Source organism: Cyberlindnera jadinii, assembly GCF_001661405.1.
Source record: "Cyberlindnera jadinii NRRL Y-1542 unplaced genomic scaffold CYBJAscaffold_7, whole genome shotgun sequence".
NCBI lineage: Eukaryota > Fungi > Ascomycota > Saccharomycetes > Phaffomycetales > Wickerhamomycetaceae > Williopsis > Williopsis jadinii.
The window spans coordinates 201,759-221,866 of NW_017963658.1; the positions used below are offsets into that span (position 1 = coordinate 201,759).

The 20,108-nt window shown below is 42.6% G+C and overlaps 7 protein-coding genes across 7 annotated transcripts; 4 read left to right on the forward strand and 3 right to left on the reverse strand.

Moving 5' to 3' along the window:
• Positions 1-1,130: 1,130 nt before the first annotated feature.
• On the reverse strand, positions 1,131-1,511 carry BET1 (Bet1p; the record flags this gene model as incomplete). The annotated part of the gene is made up of 1 exon (XM_020213704.1): positions 1,131-1,511. The coding sequence occupies one exon, from the start codon at positions 1,509-1,511 to the stop codon at positions 1,131-1,133; it is 381 nt and encodes a 126-aa protein (XP_020070308.1).
• A 269-nt stretch (positions 1,512-1,780) lies between these two features.
• On the forward strand, positions 1,781-2,919 carry CYBJADRAFT_184910 (enoyl-CoA hydratase/isomerase family protein). Its single transcript, XM_020217147.1, has 2 exons — positions 1,781-1,971; positions 2,043-2,919. The coding sequence occupies exons 1-2, from the start codon at positions 1,853-1,855 to the stop codon at positions 2,749-2,751; spliced, it is 828 nt and encodes a 275-aa protein (XP_020070309.1). The 5' UTR covers positions 1,781-1,852; the 3' UTR covers positions 2,752-2,919.
• A 794-nt stretch (positions 2,920-3,713) lies between these two features.
• PUS9 (pseudouridine synthase PUS9) lies at positions 3,714-5,348 on the forward strand (the record flags this gene model as incomplete). Its single annotated transcript, XM_020213705.1, has 1 exon — positions 3,714-5,348. The coding sequence occupies one exon, from the start codon at positions 3,714-3,716 to the stop codon at positions 5,346-5,348; it is 1,635 nt and encodes a 544-aa protein (XP_020070310.1).
• Positions 5,349-6,839: 1,491 nt separating this feature from the next.
• Positions 6,840-7,247, reverse strand: MAF1 (RNA polymerase III-inhibiting protein MAF1; the record flags this gene model as incomplete). The annotated part of the gene is made up of 1 exon (XM_020212216.1): positions 6,840-7,247. A coding segment is annotated over one exon (408 nt), but the record flags the coding sequence as incomplete, so codon positions are not given.
• A 1,429-nt stretch (positions 7,248-8,676) lies between these two features.
• PHM7 (Phm7p) lies at positions 8,677-11,337 on the forward strand (the record flags this gene model as incomplete). The annotated part of the gene is made up of 1 exon (XM_020212195.1): positions 8,677-11,337. A coding segment is annotated over one exon (2,661 nt), but the record flags the coding sequence as incomplete, so codon positions are not given.
• Positions 11,338-11,746: 409 nt separating this feature from the next.
• On the forward strand, positions 11,747-12,426 carry NHP10 (Nhp10p). Its single transcript, XM_020215110.1, has one exon. The coding sequence runs from the start codon at positions 11,752-11,754 to the stop codon at positions 12,322-12,324; it is 573 nt and encodes a 190-aa protein (XP_020070313.1). The 5' UTR covers positions 11,747-11,751; the 3' UTR covers positions 12,325-12,426.
• On the reverse strand, positions 12,380-19,963 carry UTP20 (Utp20p). The gene has a single exon (XM_020213361.1). The coding sequence runs from the start codon at positions 19,817-19,819 to the stop codon at positions 12,440-12,442; it is 7,380 nt and encodes a 2,459-aa protein (XP_020070314.1). The 5' UTR covers positions 19,820-19,963; the 3' UTR covers positions 12,380-12,439.
• Between the last annotated feature and the right edge of the window lie 145 nt (positions 19,964-20,108).

Sequence of the window (20,108 nt, forward strand, 5' to 3'; positions counted from 1 at the left end):
TCCTTCTTGACATCCTCAACAGTCGTTCTGTAAACTATGTGATCTTCATGTCTTTTGAGATAGTTGTTGAGGTATCTCTGAATGACATGGCCCCGGACATATACATCATCAACTCTTTCATCTTCAGCTGTCTTCCAATCCTTATCATCGCTATACGTCATGAGCAGCTCTGGAATGTTGGTTCTCAGGCCTTTATAAGCAGCTGTGTGCAGGAACCTCTGCTGGTCAGCTCTAGCAGTTTGCAACTTATCCTCAAACTCTGGAATACTCAGCTGAGGATCCAAAGTGTTCTGGTCAACGCCTGGAGGCACGTCCAGCTCATCTGGGGCCTCATCAAGAACCCAAACACCACCAAGAACGTCTCTTCTCTCAAATAGCACTATCTCATCAAAGTGTGACTCTTGGATCAACGTATCCAGTGCGATGGCACCTGAAGCACCACCCCCGATGATGGCTACGGACTTGATCTTTGGTGCCCTCACCTCGTCTGTTAAGGTCATCGCAGTCTACAGCGTGAAGAAAGGATGAAGTGAATGTACTTTGAGGGAAATATACAGCTTATTTGTACTAAGATGGAAAAACAACAAGACCACAACCACAGTGTGTGTCCACATATGATGGTAATTGGTGGCATGAGCCATAATTGTGGAGCTAGGTGTAGATGCACTCCGATGTCCGCTCTGATTGCCTAAAACGGAAGTATAAGCACGCTCGGGAGTAAGAGCCCTTAAATGGCCCTTTAAGCAATGTCAGTCGAGGTCTGGTGAGTGTTGTCTGGTGATTTCTGCTCACCTTTTGAGTGGTCCATTGTGATTTTTCTTCAAGTGTGGAGTGTGGTGGTTCAGTATTGTTTCTTTTCCCTTCTACATTACTCTGCCTCTGACGGGCTTATTATGTGATTACCACCAATGGTGGAGAATTGAAGAGGCAGCAGAGGCCAGTGTTGGTACCTGGTCAATTCCCTGTAGTAATATTCGAAGGAAAGCCAGGTTTCGCACAACGGCCTCTGTGGAAGTAGACCAAAGCAACATGTTGATGGTGGAAGCTACAGACTGGAACAACGACTCTAAAAGGCATTACACTATGAACTGTACTTGTGAGTTTGTTCTTTCTCCTGAACTTCGTTAAATCTATGTCCACCAAACGTACCAGAACATTAGAAACAGCACTGCGAAGAACCCTAGCCATACCTTATACGGGATTCCTGATCTTTGAGCCATAACCAACATTCTATTCCACGTTCTCTTCAAGGTGCCCTGGAGTTGTTCGAATTGGTTTCCAACTTGATCCAGCACCTTGTTGGAGCTCCTAATCTCCTCGCCCATCTTTAAGCTCAGATCCTTCAACTGTGAGATCTTTTGGGCCATTACATTGGTCTGTTCTTCACTCTGAGACTCCATCTGTGCAATCCTCGAAGCCGAGTAGTCTCGCTGTTCAGGCTTGTCGTACGGTGATGCTACCCTTGGTGGGGCATCGAACAGCGCAGTTCTCTTGTTCTGTCTCGAAGCCATTGCACTGCTGCTCTAGCTATCGGTCCTTCTTTCCAAAATGGGCCACTCTCAATTGATTAATGGCATCTTGATCTTGTACAAATATCCCGAAGCCCTTTTGGGTGAGGAGCGTATACTCGAAAAAGAAACACCCGGACACCTAATCATCTGGACACCTATTAACCCGAACACCTATTAACCCGGACACCACTTATAGGCCTCGGTACTTACCGATGGCCTCCATTTTATTTGTGGGGTATTCAATACAATCGATGGAGCTTTCCGTGGGTATAAAGCATGAACAAGTTTCACATGTAACCAACTACTCACTGATCAACTTCTCAAGTCACAAAAGTTTTGCAATGTCCTTCAAAGCATCTGATTACACAAGATTTACCGATTTCAGAATCACATCACCAGCTCATGGAGTGGTCCATGTTGAGGTTAATAGACCAAAAAAGGTCAACTCGTTTGCTCAACAGTAAGTACAACTGGTTGCTATATTACAATTTACAGGACATGATTCTAACATGTGCGTGTGTGTGCCCGCAGAACTTGGGAACAGTATCGTGAGATCTTTGATCAATTGAACAAGACAGATACAAGGGCTGTGGTACTCAGTGGTGTTGGTAAGCACTTTTGTTCTGGTTTAGACATCAAGACAAGCTTGAAATCATTGGTTTCTATGGACCATCAGTCCGGTGAGCTTTTTATCAAGGAGTTTCAGGATTGTATTGCCTCACCTTTAAAGTCCCATATACCTGTGATTAGCGTCTCCCATGGTGTAAGCTATGGGCTGGCCTTGGACATTGTAAGTGCAACAACAATTAGACTGTGCACTGCCGATGTCAAGTTCAGTATCAAGGAAATCGACATTGGCATCATGGCTGATATTGGCTCGTTGCAAAGATTGGGCTACCTGGTTAATAACCAATCAAAGCTGAATGAATTGGCCTTGACTGCTAGAGACTTTGGCAGTGAAGCAGCGTTTGATCTGGGACTGGTATCAAATGTGTTTGAAGATAAGAAAAGTGCCATTGACAGTGCAATCTCCTTGGCCATTGAAATATCCAAGAAATACGCACCAGCTGTTGTTGGTACGAAGAAGCATTTGGAGATGATGACTACAAACAGTGACTGGTGCCATCATGGCTTGGATTCCGTTGCTAAGGATAATGCTAAGTTGATGTCTGAAGATGCCTATAGAGACTTTATCACGACATTCATGAAACAAATGATGTCTAGAAAGTCGAAGTTATGAATACTATTGGTGCCGAATGTGTCTTTATGTGATGTTCCACGCTAGTTTGGCTCTAGTAGACTACAGCAGAGGTTATACTGCTTACATGTAGTGATTCATGAGGTGGTATATAGAAGATGTTGCATATAGAATTAGACGTTCTATAGTCTCAGAACAAGTATAAAAAGGCCGTATACGTCCTGCTCAGGACAGAACCTTCGAGGACTGTAAAAGGAGCAGATATATCTGGGCTAGCCATTCCGACTTCCTGGAGATTCTCGACGTATTTACTCCCAATTGGGCCTTCAGCACTTGGGAAAAAAGTAACAGGCTGGTGGCATCTGCTTCTAAGGAAGCATTTCCAGTATCATGAGCGATGATCGAAATTATAGAATCAATCACATGAGGACATCTTCACAAGATGTCAATCCTACCATACCAGTACCACGTCCCCCTTCTTCACAGAAATACACGCTACCTGAACCGTCATCAAGGTCCGAAACGTCCTATATCTCTGGCTGATCAGTTGTCATCACCACAGTAAAAATAGCGTAGCTTCGAACAGAACTATCATTTACTACTTATTACTCTACAAGGCACCGATTTACAACACCGCTCGCGCCCATTGAATCGACCCTTTGCAATAAACACGGTGTGTTCCACATTATGGAAGAGTCTCTATGAGTTATAGATTGCTTAATTACCCTTGTCCCGTTGAACTTTGCAATGGAAGGTTCTCATAGTGAGTGGACGAGAATGCCGTCCCCCGGGCAACGGCAACAAACCAGCTGATTGGTGTCCGGGTGTATCTATCTTCCGCCAATTTTCGCAAGTTTGCGCAATTTTGCATAAATGGACAAAACTCTCGTCTCGACAAGTTATGTCCTCATCTCCTTCCATCGCAGAGCTGTTTACATAGTGGTTTACATGGTGGCTCGCCGTATTTGTTCTCTAAAGCCATCAATCGAATGATCAGAAGAGCCATGTCCAAAGAGAGAAGATCACCACCTGTTAAATTGGAGAAGCTGAGATCTGAATCTGGTTTCCGGGCAAAGAAACAAGATGTTCATGATAGCAGGGCCGATGAGGACAAAGTACAATACAAAATCGAAGGCTTATACCGTGAAGTGTTGCCTTACTACTTTACGTACTTGACCTACTGTAAGATGAGATGGCGTGATAGAAAGCTGATAGATGTCTTCACCTCCGAATTCAGGGATCGATCCGAGGAGTACTACAGGAAGACCATAAGTGAAGGGAAAGTGATGTTGAACGATAAACCGGCGAACTTGGACTCTGTGATAAAGAATGGTGATTTGATTAGTCATAGAATCCATAGACATGAGCCCTGCGTGACTTCAAGACCTATCAAGATCGTTAAGGAAACTGACGAGTTGATCATCATTGATAAGCCTTGTGGTATCCCAGTGCATCCTACTGGTCGTTATAGGTATAACACCGTGACCAAGATCATGAAGTTGGAAATGGACAAAGAAGTCCACCCTTGTAACAGATTGGATAGGCTTACATCCGGACTGATGTTCCTCGCCAAGAACCCTAAAGGTGCTGATAAGTTTGTCGAACAGTTGAAAGCCCGTGAAGTTAAGAAGGAGTACATCGCAAGGGTCAAAGGTGTCTTCCCTGATGGCGAAATCACAGTAGACAAGCCGTTGTTCACTTTAGAACCACGCCTGGGTTTGAATATCGTCGACGAAGAACGTGGTAAGCCTGCCACCACCATCTTCAAGAAGATCAGCTCCGATGGAGAAACCTCCATTGTTAAAGCTATGCCACATACCGGCAGAACCCACCAGATAAGAGTTCATTTACAATACTTGGGCTTCCCAATTGCTAATGACCCTATATACTCGAACGTGAGTGTATGGGGAGAGTCCCTGGGTGCTAAGGGAGAAGCTGATCATGACAAAGTTATGGCAAAATTGCATGAGATTGGTAAGACGAAACCTGCAAGCTCCTGGTTGTATCCAGACTCGCAAGGTGAAGTGCTATTAAACAAACAGTGTGAAGAATGTGGCACCGAGCTCTATAGCAAGCCTGGTGCAAACGACTTGGATCTATGGTTACACGCATATAGATACTACTCCACTGACGATTCAGACCCGTGGAGCCATGAAACTGACTTCCCAGACTGGGCAATTGAGCCACATCTCAGATTCATGTCATTGGCTTTGAAAGAGGCTCAGAAATGTGAACCAACCACAACGGCATTCGGCGTCGGCTGTCTGCTTGTACATGATGGTGAGATTCTCAGCACCGGCTTCTCCAGAGAACTTGAGGGTAATACCCACGCAGAGCAGAATGCATTGGAGAAATTGTATCTGGAGACAGGTGAAAGAGACGTCCCAGAAGGCACTGTCTGCTACACCACCATGGAGCCCTGTTCGCTGAGATTAAGTGGCAATGAGCCCTGTGTCGACCGGATATTGAAGACGAGGATCTCGAGCGTCTTTGTCGGGGTCGTCGAGCCTGAAACGTTTGTCAAGAAGAACGTTGGATTGCAGAAGCTACGTCAAGGTGGTGTTTCATACATCAAGGTGCCTGGGTTCGAAGATGAGATCCTAAAGGCCGCCTTTAAAGGCCACGAAGACCATAAGTAATTCATACCGTTAGAATCGTCTCTCTATGCTAATTCCAACCGTGTGGTTTATTCACACCCTTCCACTACAATTCATTGCGATTAATTGACCAAATAAGAACATCCGTTTACGGAAAAAGCCCTAAAATGTCTGTATATGCATGCTGTACGCAGTGTGAAAAAAATGGAAAAAAGCTGCGTTAAAGTCATCGAATTGTCAACATTGAAATCAAAACAAACCGTTGAGATCGCCTTCCATCCACTGATTGCTGGAGAAATGGATCTGTATAAGCATTTCCCTCGCTCGAGACTCAACTTTTCACATAGCTTTACGAGCTATTTCGCACTGTTGAAGAAGCATGACATAACTGTTATGGATCTGTTGACAACCTCACCAAGGGAACTTGGTTTGAAAAGTGGAATCCCTGAGAAGGAGTTGGTCTATTTCGTGGAGACTCTGAGGAACGAGACTCCGGTGATTGGTAAGCTGAAGCCAGCCGAGTGGGTCTCCACAGGTGACGACGTGATGGATTCAACTCTGTGTGGTGGTATTGCGGTTGGATGTATCACTGAGATCTTCGGTGAAAGCTCCACTGGGAAGTCCCAATTGTGTATGCAACTGACACGAAGTGTTGCACTAGCAGGCTGGAAGAGCGTATATATCTCTACTGAATCCTCGCTTGAAACACGAAGACTCCAGGAGATCAATCCGGACCTGAACTCTGTGTATTGTATCAACTGTACTGATCTTGAGTCGCAACAGCACATCTTAGAGGTTCAACTGCCGTTATTGCTGAAACAGGGTGGTTTTAAACTTGTCATCATTGACTCAATATCACACCACCTCCGAGTGGAACTCTCAGCTGGAGGTAGCTACAGGAGATTTGTTGAGAATCGCCATAGGCTTCTTGAGATCAGCAGTCACTTGAACGAGCTCTGTGATGAGTTCGCCGTTGCACTTGTTGTCACTAACCAAATAAGTGATTTCCCTGAAAGGGAGATCATTGATAGCGAATACAAGCCCATCTCTTTCGATTATCAGCTTGGATGGTTGAGTGGCTGGGACGACGCGACTATAAGAGGCATGGACTTTGCAAAGGGTATGATTCCAAGCCTTGGGTTACAATGGAGTAATGCTGTAAGTATTCGAATCTTGTTAAGGAAATGGTATAAACATAACGATGTTGAATCTGATAGTTACTGGAAAGCTAAAAGAATATGTCAACTGGTGTTCTCGGAGTATTCAACCAGTGAAACTGAAAGACAGTGTGAATTCAGCATAACAAACAACGGAATCAAATGTTCACGTTATCACTGAGGCATTCGACATGAAGTGATTTACAGGTGGTTGCTCTTGATGTTTCTGCTGTTGCTGTTGAGAATCATCCTCCATTATGTCGTCGTCAAACATCACCTCATCGTCGCTATACGTCAAGTCATATTCTTCGCCATCCATGTCGTTGTCGATTACAACGTTATCACTTCTTTTGCTGGTCAAAGGCTGTAATCTCGGGGAGTTATTGAGTCTGAATCCGTCGAGGTATAAGGATGCAACCCTCTTCTTCTTCTTGTTGAAGATGAACCACTTCATCGTCCAGAGTTGGCCAGGTTCTTCGCTGAGGAAGAACTTTTCATCGTCTTCAGTGTTGAGCTCGAAGTAGACACAGTCCTGTAGGTCCATCTGGGAATTTACAATGTCCCAGAGAAACTCCATATCTTCGCTCTTCCCCAAGGATATGAGCGTGTTGTCAAACTTCGATCTCAACGAGCTGAAGGAAATCTTGATGAAGTCCATTGGTTCCAACGAGGTGAAATCGTTATCAGGGTATTGGGCATTGAGTATGCCAATCAAGTAGGCAAACACCTTGCGGCTTGTCGACTCGCTCAGTGGGCCAAATGGAGTTGTGTCCAGCGACTTTGGCGACGAGCCCTCGTGGCCATTGTGATGGTCACTCGAACTGCTGCTGAACCGTCTCTTTGCCTTTATAAACACCTCGTCGCTGTTACTTGGAGGTATGAATTTCGTCTCCGTGTTCTCCAATATCGCGTCAAACTGCCTGTCCACAGTCTTGTACAACTTCCTATCCGACTGGACGGGCTTCGTCGTGAACAAGTCACAGCCTCCAGTTATATGGCAATCACCTGTGTCAAAGTTGAGAAACTGGTTCACCAGCTCAATGTCTGCTTCGTCTATGAACTTCATCTCTTGTCCCTTGTCGCTGCCTGTCTCTGTGCTGAAGGTGACGTGTGTTGTTAGCTGAGCAACGCCAATTAGTACCCGGGTCTGGTCGCTCAACGAGGTCTGCTCAAGCGTTGTTTATGTCTCGGTCTCTATCTCTCGGGAGGGATGGAGTGTGTACGTATCGTTGTTATCATCAACTGGTTGCACGGGGGACGGGGACGCGAAACAGCGATGGGTCTGGTTACCCGGAGGACGGTGTTGACGATGATTGGCTGAGCCGCCTCCCGCCTCCCCGGGGGCTGGTGGGTGGCTGTTGCCAGGCGTATGCTTACATAATGCTTATATAATCACGTGTGCGTCACGTGTTTGTCACGTGAATATTACGTCACGAATGTTACAGCTGAGATGTTCCACCATCGAATTTGATTTGGGAATACACCGTTGATTTGGAAAATGGCATTTGCTATATATAACATTCCTGATACACCACATTCCGGTCACTATTTGGTTACATTCTCGTTATAACTATTAGAGCTACTTGGATCACGCCATATCGGGATTCGAGTATCCCACAATGGTTTAAAGGACAGCCTTTGAACCATCGTATTTCCTCCCTCCCAAGTTCCTAAGAACTAGCCTTTTTATATTCTCTATCTCACACTGTTTGAAGAATTATCTAGTGAGCATTATTTACAAGTTCACCTGGCACACCCCGAGCAAAGTAACACACCACACAGGACTTATTGGTGCTACAACATACACTGTGACGTCGGTATAATTAGAACACCATACGCTGAACCCGATGAGCACACAGGCACACGTAGCAAGCAACAAACGCAAAACTCCCCGAAACAGGATGTTTCCCAATTAGGAATATGTCACGCCTGCAATCCGCTGCACATATTCTGAAATTCGCAAGTGAGACCTGCAATAGAAAAACTCGTTTCTTTGGCAACAGTGTGACAAAAAGCCCCCAAACTTGCGCAAAAAGCAAGAGACTTCAGGCCCCAGAGATGAAAAAAATTATATATACAGGGGATTAATTTCTTCCTTTGCTAGCCCATCTCTCTTGTTTATATTCTTCCTTACTTGACCTTTTCACTGCTTTAAACCGCTGAATCATCACCAAAAGCACACTACAACAATGGCTGGTGATTCGTCGGATGGCTCCTCCACCTCTGCGGTGATCTCTTCACTGATCTTCTATGGAATCATTGGTTCCATCATCTACTTTGCGTTCTCCATGCTGAGACCGAAAGAGCGCCGTGTCTATGAGCCGAAGACCATGGAGTTGGCGAAGACCAACAGGGAACAGGTGCCACCGAGTGTCCCTGGCGGCCCTGTCCAGTGGGCGCTGTTTTTGTTCAGACAGCCGCGTTCGTTCTTGCTCCAATACGCTGGTGTTGATGCGTATCTGTTTTCACGTTACGTGGGCATGTTTGCCGGTGTTTCGTTGCTCGGTTGCTTCATTCTGTTGCCAATTCTGCTGCCTGTGAATGCCACTGGCGGCCAGGACTTGCCAGGATTCGACCTGCTGGCGTTTGCCAACGTGACAAACAACAAGAGATACTATGCTCATGTGTTTTTGTCCTGGCTCTACTTTGGCTTGGTTATGTTTGTTATTTACAAGGAGTTGATCTTTTACATCTCCTTGAGACACTCGATCCAGACCTCCCCGTTGTACGACGGTTTGCTCTCTTCCAGAACTTTGCTTTTGAGTGACATTAGCGAGAAATATACTGATGAGGACTCCATTAGAACTTTCTTCCCTACAGCTCAGAGAATCTGGTACGCCAGAAACTTCAAGGAGTTGGAGAAGCTGACCGAGGAGCGTTCCAAGTTGGCTGGTAAGTACGAAGGTGCCTTGAACAAGATCATCTCTAAGGGACTAAAGTTGAAGAAGAAACTCGTCAAGAAGGGCGAGGCCTTGCCTCAAGAGCCTCAAGGCTACATCAAGAAGGATCCAACTCATAGATTGGGTAAAATTCCATTCATTGGTAAGAAAGTTGTCACTGTGGATTACTGTATTGACCGCATTGATGAGCTGAACAAGGAAATTGGGGAAGCTCAAAAGACTCCAGAAACAGCTAAGTTGATGTCGTCTGTGTTTATTGAATTCCCAAATCAGTTGGAGGCCCAAAAGGCATATCAGGCGGTTCCATATACCAAGGACTTCAAATTGCGGGCCTTGGGTTGTGCACCAGATGATATTCTTTGGCCAAACTTGTCTCAGAAGACCAAGGAGCGTGCTTCAAGAACAACGGCTGCTAACTCCTTCCTCAGTGCCATGATTATCTTCTGGGCTATCCCTGTTGCCGTTGTCGGTTGTATTTCCAATATTCCTTTCTTGACTGATAAGATCCATTTCTTGAGATTTATCAACAACTGTCCTAGTGTAATCCTCGGTTTGATTACTGGTATTTTACCAACTGTTGCCTTGGCCATCTTGATGTCTTTTGTTCCAGTGATTATCAAGAAGGCTGGTAAAATGTCGGGAATGATTACCGAACAACAAGTTGAACTGTACTGTCAATCTTGGTACTTTGGATTCCAAATCGTCCAAGTCTTCTTGGTTGTTACATTGGCTTCCTCAGCTTCGTCAACGGTCACTGCCATCATTGACGATCCAGGCAGTGCAATGACCTTGTTGGCCCAAAACTTACCAAAGGCATCCAACTTCTACATTGCTTACTTTTTGCTTCAAGGTTTGATGACACCAGCAATGTCCTTGTTACAAATTGGTCCATTAATCTTGTCAAAGGCTTTGAAATTCTTACAAAACACTCCAAGAAAGAAATGGGAAAAGTACAACACTTTGTCAATGCCTTCATGGGGTGTGGTTTACCCTCCTCTACAGTTGTTGGTCTGTATCTTCATCATTTACTCTATTATTTCTCCTTTGATTTTGTTGTTCTCCACCTTCACGTTTGGTATGCTGTATTTGGGTTACCTCTATCTCATCGTCTATGTTTATGGTCAACCACAAATTGACATGAGAGGTCGTAACTATCCAAAGGCTCTGTTCCAAACATTTGTCGGGCTTTACCTTGCAGAGATTTGCTTGTTGGGTCTGTTTATCATGGCCAAGACTTGGGGTCCAGTCGTGCTGGAGGCCATTGTTTTAGGTGTTACAGTTTGTGTGCATCTGTTCTTGAGATGGAAGTTCGAACCTCTCTTGGATACAGTTCCAATCTCCGCTATTAAAGAGGCCAGAGGTGAAGGTGCTCTCTACCCACAAAAGGACCTCGGTTTGGCTGAGATTAAGGAGACTGGTAAGAACTTTATCGATCATCATGATGCTAATGCATTCTCTGACAGCAATGGTCAAAAGGAAGAGATTGAACCAGCTGTTGCGACTGCAAACGGTGATTCTGCATCTTCCAGAAATGAAACCGTTGTTGCTGGTGCAGGTGTTACGACTCGTCAAGAAACTGCAGCTTCAGCAGAGGCTGCTTTGCAGGATGATATCAACCATGCTAACTTCAATACCTTGGAGGAGCAGGCGAAGACAAATCCAAAGCAAGTTTTGAAACGTTTCTTCAACCCTAAAGATGGCTATAACTTTGCCCTGATCCGCTCTCAACTGCCTCATTACTTCAATTTGACCACAACATATTCTTCTTCTTACTTGGATGGTGCTTACAACCATCCAGCCATCACCGATGAAGAACCACACATTTGGATTCCAAAGGATCCACTGGGTATCTCTGAGTATGAAATCTCTAAGGCCGACGATAAGGTTGACGTTAAAGATATCAACACTGAATATAACGAAAAGGATGCTTATGAAGTCACAGGTCCTCCACCTGCCTATGAAGAAGTTATCAAGGCTTGAAACAATGTTGACTTTAAACTTATGAACTACTTCTTTTGTTTTGATTTTCCATGGTGTTTTGCCTTTTTCTTCCTTCAACTATACACTTACAATTACTACTAATCTTGCTGATCGCTGATGTCCTTCTTTTATTTGTCTAATTTTTAATATCTTCTCTTTACAATTGACGTTCAATTTATAATTACACTGTTGTAGAGGCTTTCTGTCTTCCATCATCAAAAGTAGGCTGGCTCTTGGGGGTCTGCGAATAAATAATCTGGTGTACGGGTTAATAGGTGTATGGATGTCAAATCACGTGATTATGTGATTATGTAATCGAACTGAACCTTCCTTCTGAAAAATGAGCGTCCAAGCCCTTCAGTTCACCACTTTCACGGGTTCTTCTCAGGTGGAACGAAGGGGACAACGATGTCGATATCTACAGGTAACACAGATGAGCAATGGAAGAACAAGTGCAAGCAACTGAAGCGTAAGATAAACCAAATAGAAGAGGCTAGCAAAGTAGCTTCGTTGTCAATTTCACGTGGTAAAGTTGCTGTTAACAGGCTAAAACTGGAATACTCTATACTATTAGAAAGATTAGAGGCAAAGGCCGTATTACCTCAGGAGAGTGAATCAGACGACGATGATGAATACGCAATCACAGAAGGGAAGAGAGTTATAAAGAGGAAGAAACCGATGGTTTCACAACCAAGAGACCCAGATTTGCCAAAGAGACCACTAAACCCATACTTGGTGTTTTGTGATATGGAGAAGGAAAGAATCAAGAAGGAAGCCGAAGCTGAAGGCAAAGATATCGACTTGTCAAAGACTTTGGGTGAGTTGTGGAGAAGCATGAGTTTAGATGATAGAAAGCCATACGTGAAGGTCTACAACGAGGACAAGGAGAGGTATCAGAGACAGATGTCAGAATACGAAAGTAGAAACCCAAAGAAACAGAAGTTGGAGCCAAAGACTGAAAATCCACCATCAGAATCTTGATGATTTTGGTGAAGATGATGACGAAATTTAACACGTGTGTACTACGATTAAAGCCTTTTCTTGTTTAGTGTTATATGTATAATTTTGAATTAAAAATGCTGTACTATTTTTTTTTCTAAAGATGCTTCTTCTTCTTGGTGTGATAGAATCCATTCTCGTCCTTCTCATGTTTTCTTTTAATTCTACTTCTCTCGTGCTTCTTCTCCTTTCTTCTTGCTGCCTTATCAGGTGCAGTGATTGCCAGACGAGCTCTCTTTGTACGTCTGTCTTGACGTCTTCTCAATACAAGCTGGTTGACTTTAGAGTAATGACCTGTATAATCACTAACCCCAATCTTATCCTCGATCAACTTCATACACTCAAGTGCCAAGTTTTGAACTTCGTTTTTAGCCTCGTCATCAGTCTCGTTCTCAACAAGTGTAAAGAGTGGTAAGATCATATCCTGAGCCACTTCGTTCAATCTAACAACATCCAAGATCTGTACACACATGGCTAGGAATTGAACACCGGCTCTCTTGGCCGCCAAATCCGATTTTTCAGATCTAACAACCGCACTGGCTCTTTTGATGGCCCAATTAGACATCCTATGTTCAGGTTCTGTAGATTGGGCATCTTCTTCGTCGTATTCATTTTCACTTTCATCGCCCTTTGAATGAAGTCTTAGTGAGTTATCAAACAGTGTTCCATTTTGTTCCCAGCGCATCATCGCAATGGTCAAAGATTTAACAGCTTGGGATCCCAATCTTTCATCAATACTTGGTGCATTCAATTGGTGGAAGACCCTGTAAGAAACGTTCTGGAGATCAGCATCGCTAAAAAAGTCTCTTTTCTTTGATAGCAATACACACAATAGACGAGAAGCTGTAAGTCTCACCCATGAGTGTGGGAACAAGAGACAAGAGATCACATCTGCCTTCAACTCTTCGTCAAAAACGTTAACATCCTTCTCAACAACATGACTTAGGCATGTTAATGCAGTGTAAACCAATTCCCATTTGACATCAACTTCAGAATCAGATCTGGAAGTGTGCAACGTTTCCTTGATATTCAACAAGACATCATTATCCAACTCCGATTCTGCTTCAAATCCAGATACTTTTACTTTAATTCTGTAAAGCTGTAATGAACATTTTAGCAAAGCAGAGTTCTTTGAGTTCATCCATCCCCGGATAAATTTCTCAAACGGTTCTGTTCCCTTCTTCTCAAAAATTGAGGTGATCAAAGCAATGGCCATCTCTCTACTCTTTGTTGAGGTTTCAGAAATCAAAACCTTAGATAACGCAACGAAGAACGAGGAAGATAAGGCTTCTAACAACTCAGGGCCACATTTTTGGATAATCAAGTGTAACAACTCCATTACGGATTGTTTACCAGTTTCAGATGGGTAACTCAAGTTATTGACGAGGAACTTAAACTGCTTTTCCAAACGACCACGACCTTGATCGTACTCCATAAGGAATTGGAAATAGATACTTCTTGACATATCTCTTCTCTCCTTTGAATGACTCGTAACCATAACTTCCCTGAGCTTATCCATAATCTCATACACTTCGGGAAGCATGATACGCTTCGAGACAACAGCTCTCAAGAAGTTAAATACCAAAGCTTGACAAGTCTGTTCGCTCAAATCAGGTTGGATCTTGACAAGCAAATAACCAAGTGAACTTTCCTTCAAAGAAAGCTCCTCTCTGTGACGAATCACAACAGAGAGGTACTTGAAACAAGATTGCACAATTTCAGATTCCGTAGATGGAAAGTTCTTAATAATCTTTAAACACTTTCTGGCAGCTAACTTGAAAATGTCACCTTCCGAATCAAAGTCAACATGTATGGTTTTCTCAAGGATCTTCAACGCACTAGTTATAACAGCCTCATTTTCAGATTCTAAAGCGACTTCAAAGAACGGAATGAACCCAGACAGGCACTCAGCATTGATAAAGTTTGGATTTTTGTTCAAAGTCGTTCTTAATAACTCCAGTGATAATCTCTGGAAGGTGTCAACGTAGACAGAGTTCTCATTAACAACTCTCTGACTCTTAGATGAAAGTTGAACAAGGAAATGCTTCTCGGAATCTTTCATGGTTGGCTCCCTTCTATGCGAGGTAAAGTCCTTTTCTGATTCCTTGAAAAGTTCAAAGCAAAGAACTAGCATATCCTGTTTTGTGGAATCCTCGTTCTTATAGATACCCAGCGAGAATCTCCTCAACAACTCATCAAGTTTGTTCTGAATCTTCAAAGTGATTCTCTCCTCCAGCAGAAGTTTTATTGGCTCAACAACGAAATTGAAGCATGAGAGGCTAATAACACGAGTCAAAAGTTCACCGAGATCATAAGACTTGTTATGCTTAACCTCCTTCATCGAGGTTCTATAACCATCAGCCTCCTTTTCTTGACCAGTACCACCAAAAGTGTTCTCCATAATGATATCCATGATCAAACTTGCAGATTCATCGAGATCACCATGGGAAAACTCCATAGAGGACACAATGGAATGAACAGTAAATCCCAAGACGTGGATTTGAAATCCCCTTGCAAGTGCAGTTTTCAATTCCTTGATGATGAATTTGATGTATTTTGGTCCAAGGGTTCTGGAAGCTCTACCTAAATGCTTTCTCACAGCATCACGCAACTCATCTGATCTCGATCTCAAAATTTGACAGATTTTGGTTAAAACACTTGGAAGGATAATCACAATACGATCATGGCTTAAACACAAAATCAGACATGAAAGAGCCTCTATCAATGGTGTTCTGAAAACAATAGTCTCCTCGTCTCTCTTGTTCAATATCTTGGATAATGGCTCAATCATTTCCTGTTCCAATTGAACATCAAGAATATCATGCTCAGATGGAATTCCCTCCATTCTCTTGGATTCATCACTTTCTGCACGTTGCACATTTTTCAACAATGCCTTTGCAATTGTGACAATCAAGTTGACAGAGTCACGAAGGGTTTCGCTTCCTTCTTTCAAACCAGCCATGTATCTCTTAAAAACAGCCATAAACTGCTTATAAGTCACACAACTAATTAGCTTCTCAATTGTCAGAATAGTCTCGTTGGAAATGTTACGAAACTTCTCATCAGACACAAACGCATAGTGTTCGATCATTGGCAATATATAGTAAGCAATATTCGAACCAGATATCTCAGATGCAACCTGCCCAAGTCTTTTAATGGCTCTTTGACGTCTATGCAACTGGATGTGGTTGATGTTCATAAAGAAGTTAGCCTCATCATCGTTGTTAAAAAGTAACACCTTCAAGTCTTCAAAATCACCGACATGCTTGATGTTCGAAACATAGTGTGCAAAGACTGTAATGAATTCTGTTTGCACAGCTTCATCTTTGTTCCTGATACCAACCCTCAAGTTTGACAAGATAAGATCCTTGAAGAGACGGATCATGTCCTTGTCTGCCTCTTCTTTCTCGGAGAAAGCATCTGCAAATCTTCTCAACGTATAAGATGCGTTGGTTTTGATTGCCAAATCGTCAACCTCGGTTAAGAAGAATAACGAAGTGTTAAGAATTGGGAGCCATTCTAATGAAGTCAACTCCTGGTATGTGGTTTCATTAATCTCTCTAAAAGCATCAAGTCTTCTATCATAGTCAAACTCTGCAAGACCTCTCTTTGAGAAGCTGTTCAACTCTGTTAAGTAATTGGCAACACGAGAGTAGTCTTCAAACTTATTTCCAATCTCAACAAATAACTCAATAAGAACATCACGTTGTTCCCTATTTGTGAAGAACTTTAAGAACTTGGAAGATACCTGGTAGAGATGTTGAACCTGTTGGAACTCCCCATGAAATTCTTCAATTAAAGCCTTCAGTGTCCTCAAAACTTGGAGTTTACTCTCATTGGACAGTTGGGCACTTGGCTTTTCGAGCATTTGAGTAGCAACATTAACAAGGGAATTTCTTCTCTCTTGATCCTCCACATAGTTGTTCTCAACAAGAGCCAAGAGTAAGTCAATAATCTTTGCATTCATATGGGGCTCAGTGATGCGAGACAAGATTGTTTCCAAAGAACTGAACACTTGAGTAGAGACCAGCTTAGTCAACCCATCGTACTTTGTCTTATTGTGGACCTTCTTGATGATGTTGGTACAGAAATCAAGTACAATAGATATGACTTCAGGTTTGGCCTTTGGGTTTGGAAGCAACGACAGAAGTTTTTTGGAAGGTTCAAGGTCGTTAATCAACAATAAATCCAAATGACTCTTGTACTGGGACCAGCAAACGATGATTTTCACTAGAGACGATGCTTGTTGCAGGTTTTCTGTTTCGAAGTTGACAAACCTTGGAGCAAGAACCTTTTCATAAATGACTTCAATGTACTCATCCCAAGAAAATTCGTTTAACAGGTCAAACAAAGCCAACAAATTCTTCAGTCCAGATGATCTTATGTTACGAGCAATGACATCAACATGTCTCTCCGTAGAGCCGCTGTTTATAACCAATTCAGCACACACAAGGGATTGTAACAACGGTCTGATCGTAATCTTCAACTCTTCCTTGCACTTTTCACCTAAAGTCTTTATTAAGACACCCAATAAATTTGTGAAACCCAAGTATCTCTTCAACATATGCAAAGACAACTGGTCAGCTTCAATTGTATCAAAATCCATAGTCACATCATTGTTGCATACTCTCTCTGAAACAATATTCAAAAAATCGACAACGTATTTTGGACTTAGCTGTGGAAGAACTGTAACAGCACCAAAGTTCAAGCTCTTCTTAGCACCACTAACGTTATTGTTCTGAGCACGTCCAAAGATGATTCTCAATATCAATGGCATGATAAATGGTTCATCTTTATCTTCGATGACACAATCTTCACCCTTCGATGTAATTTTCTGAATTTCATCACGGAACGCAGCGTCATCCAGCAAGTTGGTGAGCGTATCCTTATACTTCATAACCTGTGGATTCTTGAAATTAAGTAAACACTGCAGGGAAATCTGTCTGATCTCGGGTGTTCGGCTTGATAAGAGAGTTAGGAGTCTCTGATAAAGCTCGTCGGCTCTTGGAATAGACTTCAGCTTCTTGAAATTGACAAACAACTCCAGCAGTGCAGATCTTTCTGTTTTATTCATCAAACTCACTGAGTCCTCATTATCTTCCAATGAGTTGTCTAGAACCAAAGCAACAATGTTCTTGGAGTTCTTCTCAACAAGTTCTGGGATCTTCTTCAACGCAGCAATAGCATGAAGACACATGAACTCTGGATATTGTTCCGTCTTGTATGACTCTTCCACTTCGGTAAGAATAGACTGTTCTTTATTCAAGTACTCTGAAATCACTTTCTTAAAGGAACCGATAATTGTGTTTAGTCTATTATCAATAATCACCCATCCATCATCGCACTTAATGAGGTCGTCTTCCATACCGCTGTAGAACACAGCCTGTCCATCTTTATACGAGCCAATGACGAAGTTATATAAAGTCTCCCACACAACGTGTCTATTCTTGTGCAAGACCGATGGTAAAACTTCGTAAACTATCTGCCAGGATGGTGAGAATCTTACGGAAAGCATACCCAGCAAATACTTCAAGAATACCTCGGATCTCAAATCTTCCATAGTATCCAAGTTACTGAAGCTTTGAGCAAAGGTTCTCATTCTTAGTTGAATATCACGACCGTTCGCCATAGTCAATGGAATCTGTTCAATGATTTCACATTGGTTAGCAATAGTTATTAACTCTTCGTCGTTACCGTTTGCTAGACACCTTATGAGTTGCAATGAAGCAGTTTTCAACGCATGGTTTGGGGTGATCAGGTTGTTTGAGGTTAAAGCAATCAATTTCTCAGCATCAGCTGTGGCCAATTTGTGGTCTTTTAGATAGTTGTAGGCACAAGTCATGAAGATCAGATTTTTGTGCAACTTTTCAAAGTTATTCAGGACGATTTCAGTTGTTGGATCATATCCAGTGAGTGAGAGCAATGAAATGGTTTTTGATATAACTGTTTCTTTGAACTCTGATTGATCTTGTATGTCATTTAGTTGGTCTAAAAGTCCAACAAAAACCGATGAATCGAGATTGGAACTGTACGATAAGATACACAATCTCCAATAAACTTCATACAAAGCATCTGAGTTAGAAATAGAGAGCTTCCTGAGTTCATCAAGCATGGAATTTGTGAGAGCAGATGGAATGCTCAATTTAAACTTTGTTTGGTCATCGTTTCTTGTGATGAGCTCTCTTTTTTCCAAATTCTGGATGAAAAAAACTATAGCTTCTGCATTCCCAGTCCAACTCTTATTTATAAAGTCTTGCACAAAAGAACGGGAGTACTTCAATGTTCTCTCTTTGCACAAGTCCAAAATTGAAATTATAAATGGCAAGAAAAAGGACTGCAAAGAAGAAACAAAATGTAAAAGCTTTGCGTGGAACTTCGTCAACGTTTGAATCTCACAGTTACGGAAGAAGATCGAAGCCAAGTAAACAATAAGATCACAAGTAGAGTCATCAACAGTTTTCAAATCAATATTTGCAATCACATCATCTATTGATTCAGTAATCAAAGACCAATCAGGAATTTTCTTACCTGAGTCTGCAAATATTAGAACCGTAGTGACTTTGATGTAATGGTTGATGTAACTCTTGTCCTTTGCCAAGTTTTCCCTATTGATGGTTACAATGGTGGAATACACTTCTTCCACTGCCTCTGGTGAGCCGTAATTCAAAACACTAAGTAGGATGTCACAAAGCACAGAGGATGACCTATCAGAGTTCAAATTATTGAAGAGCGAACGAGTCATGATCATAAACTTTGAATGGATAGATCCTTTTGTAGACTTCATGGATTCACTAAACAAAGTTACAATGGACTTGACATAAGTTTCGTCTTCGGTTTCAATGTTCACAAATGCCACTTCAGTGAACTTGATTAGTTCCTTCTGTGGGGTCTTTCTCAACAAAAAGGACAATGCTTCCGCCGAAAATCTGGAAATGTGCTCTTTTGAATGGAACAGTGGTTCCAAAAGGTTAAAAGTCGGTACCAGGTCCTCGGTCAAGACTTTAGCCAAGTATTTGAAGATGAATCCCAAACAGTTGAACTCCCATTCCAAAGTCTCGGATGTGTTCTCTCTGATTGCCATCTGTGTGATGAGCGTAACGGTCTTTTCGTAAAACTCCATGAAATCAGGACCCAGATCATGGCAGAACTGTGTAAGCAGTTCTGTCAGGGGATGCAACGAGAGAGAGTCACCCTTCTCCAAAGATTCGCACAGTTGATCAAAGATGAACTGGCGGTAATGGATCAGCTGCGGAAGAGATTGGCATTTTGGTTGAACCGCTTCAAAGAACTGTGTGAAATTAGCAGACCTGTTGAACTCAACCCATCTCTCCAACGTTGAGAGGAAGTGTGATGTCTCAGCATCGTCAAAGGCCCTTCTGTTGAGCTTCTTGGATGGTTCAATTTTGATAGCATCAACCCGTTCTTTGAAAGACGCAAACGTATAACGCTTTGTGGATTTGGTGGACTTGACCTTCATTGTGAAGCGCTTGTTTGGAAACCACACTTAGAAACTAGCCGCTCTTGTTAAAAACTGGTCGTCTCAATGGGTCTTTGTGGCGTTGGAATTGTTGCCTTTGTGGTCTTTGTTGATGGGCTTTTGTGTCTGTTTACGATTTTTTTGTGGTCTTTGCTCTGTTTAAAATTTTTTCTTTGAAACCGCAGCGATGAGATGAGCTCAGAAGGAAGAAAAAATCTAAGCGAAAAATATTTTTCGCGAACACGTTTTGTAGAAAATGGTTTTTTATGACGTAGTGTGGTGTTGGGAA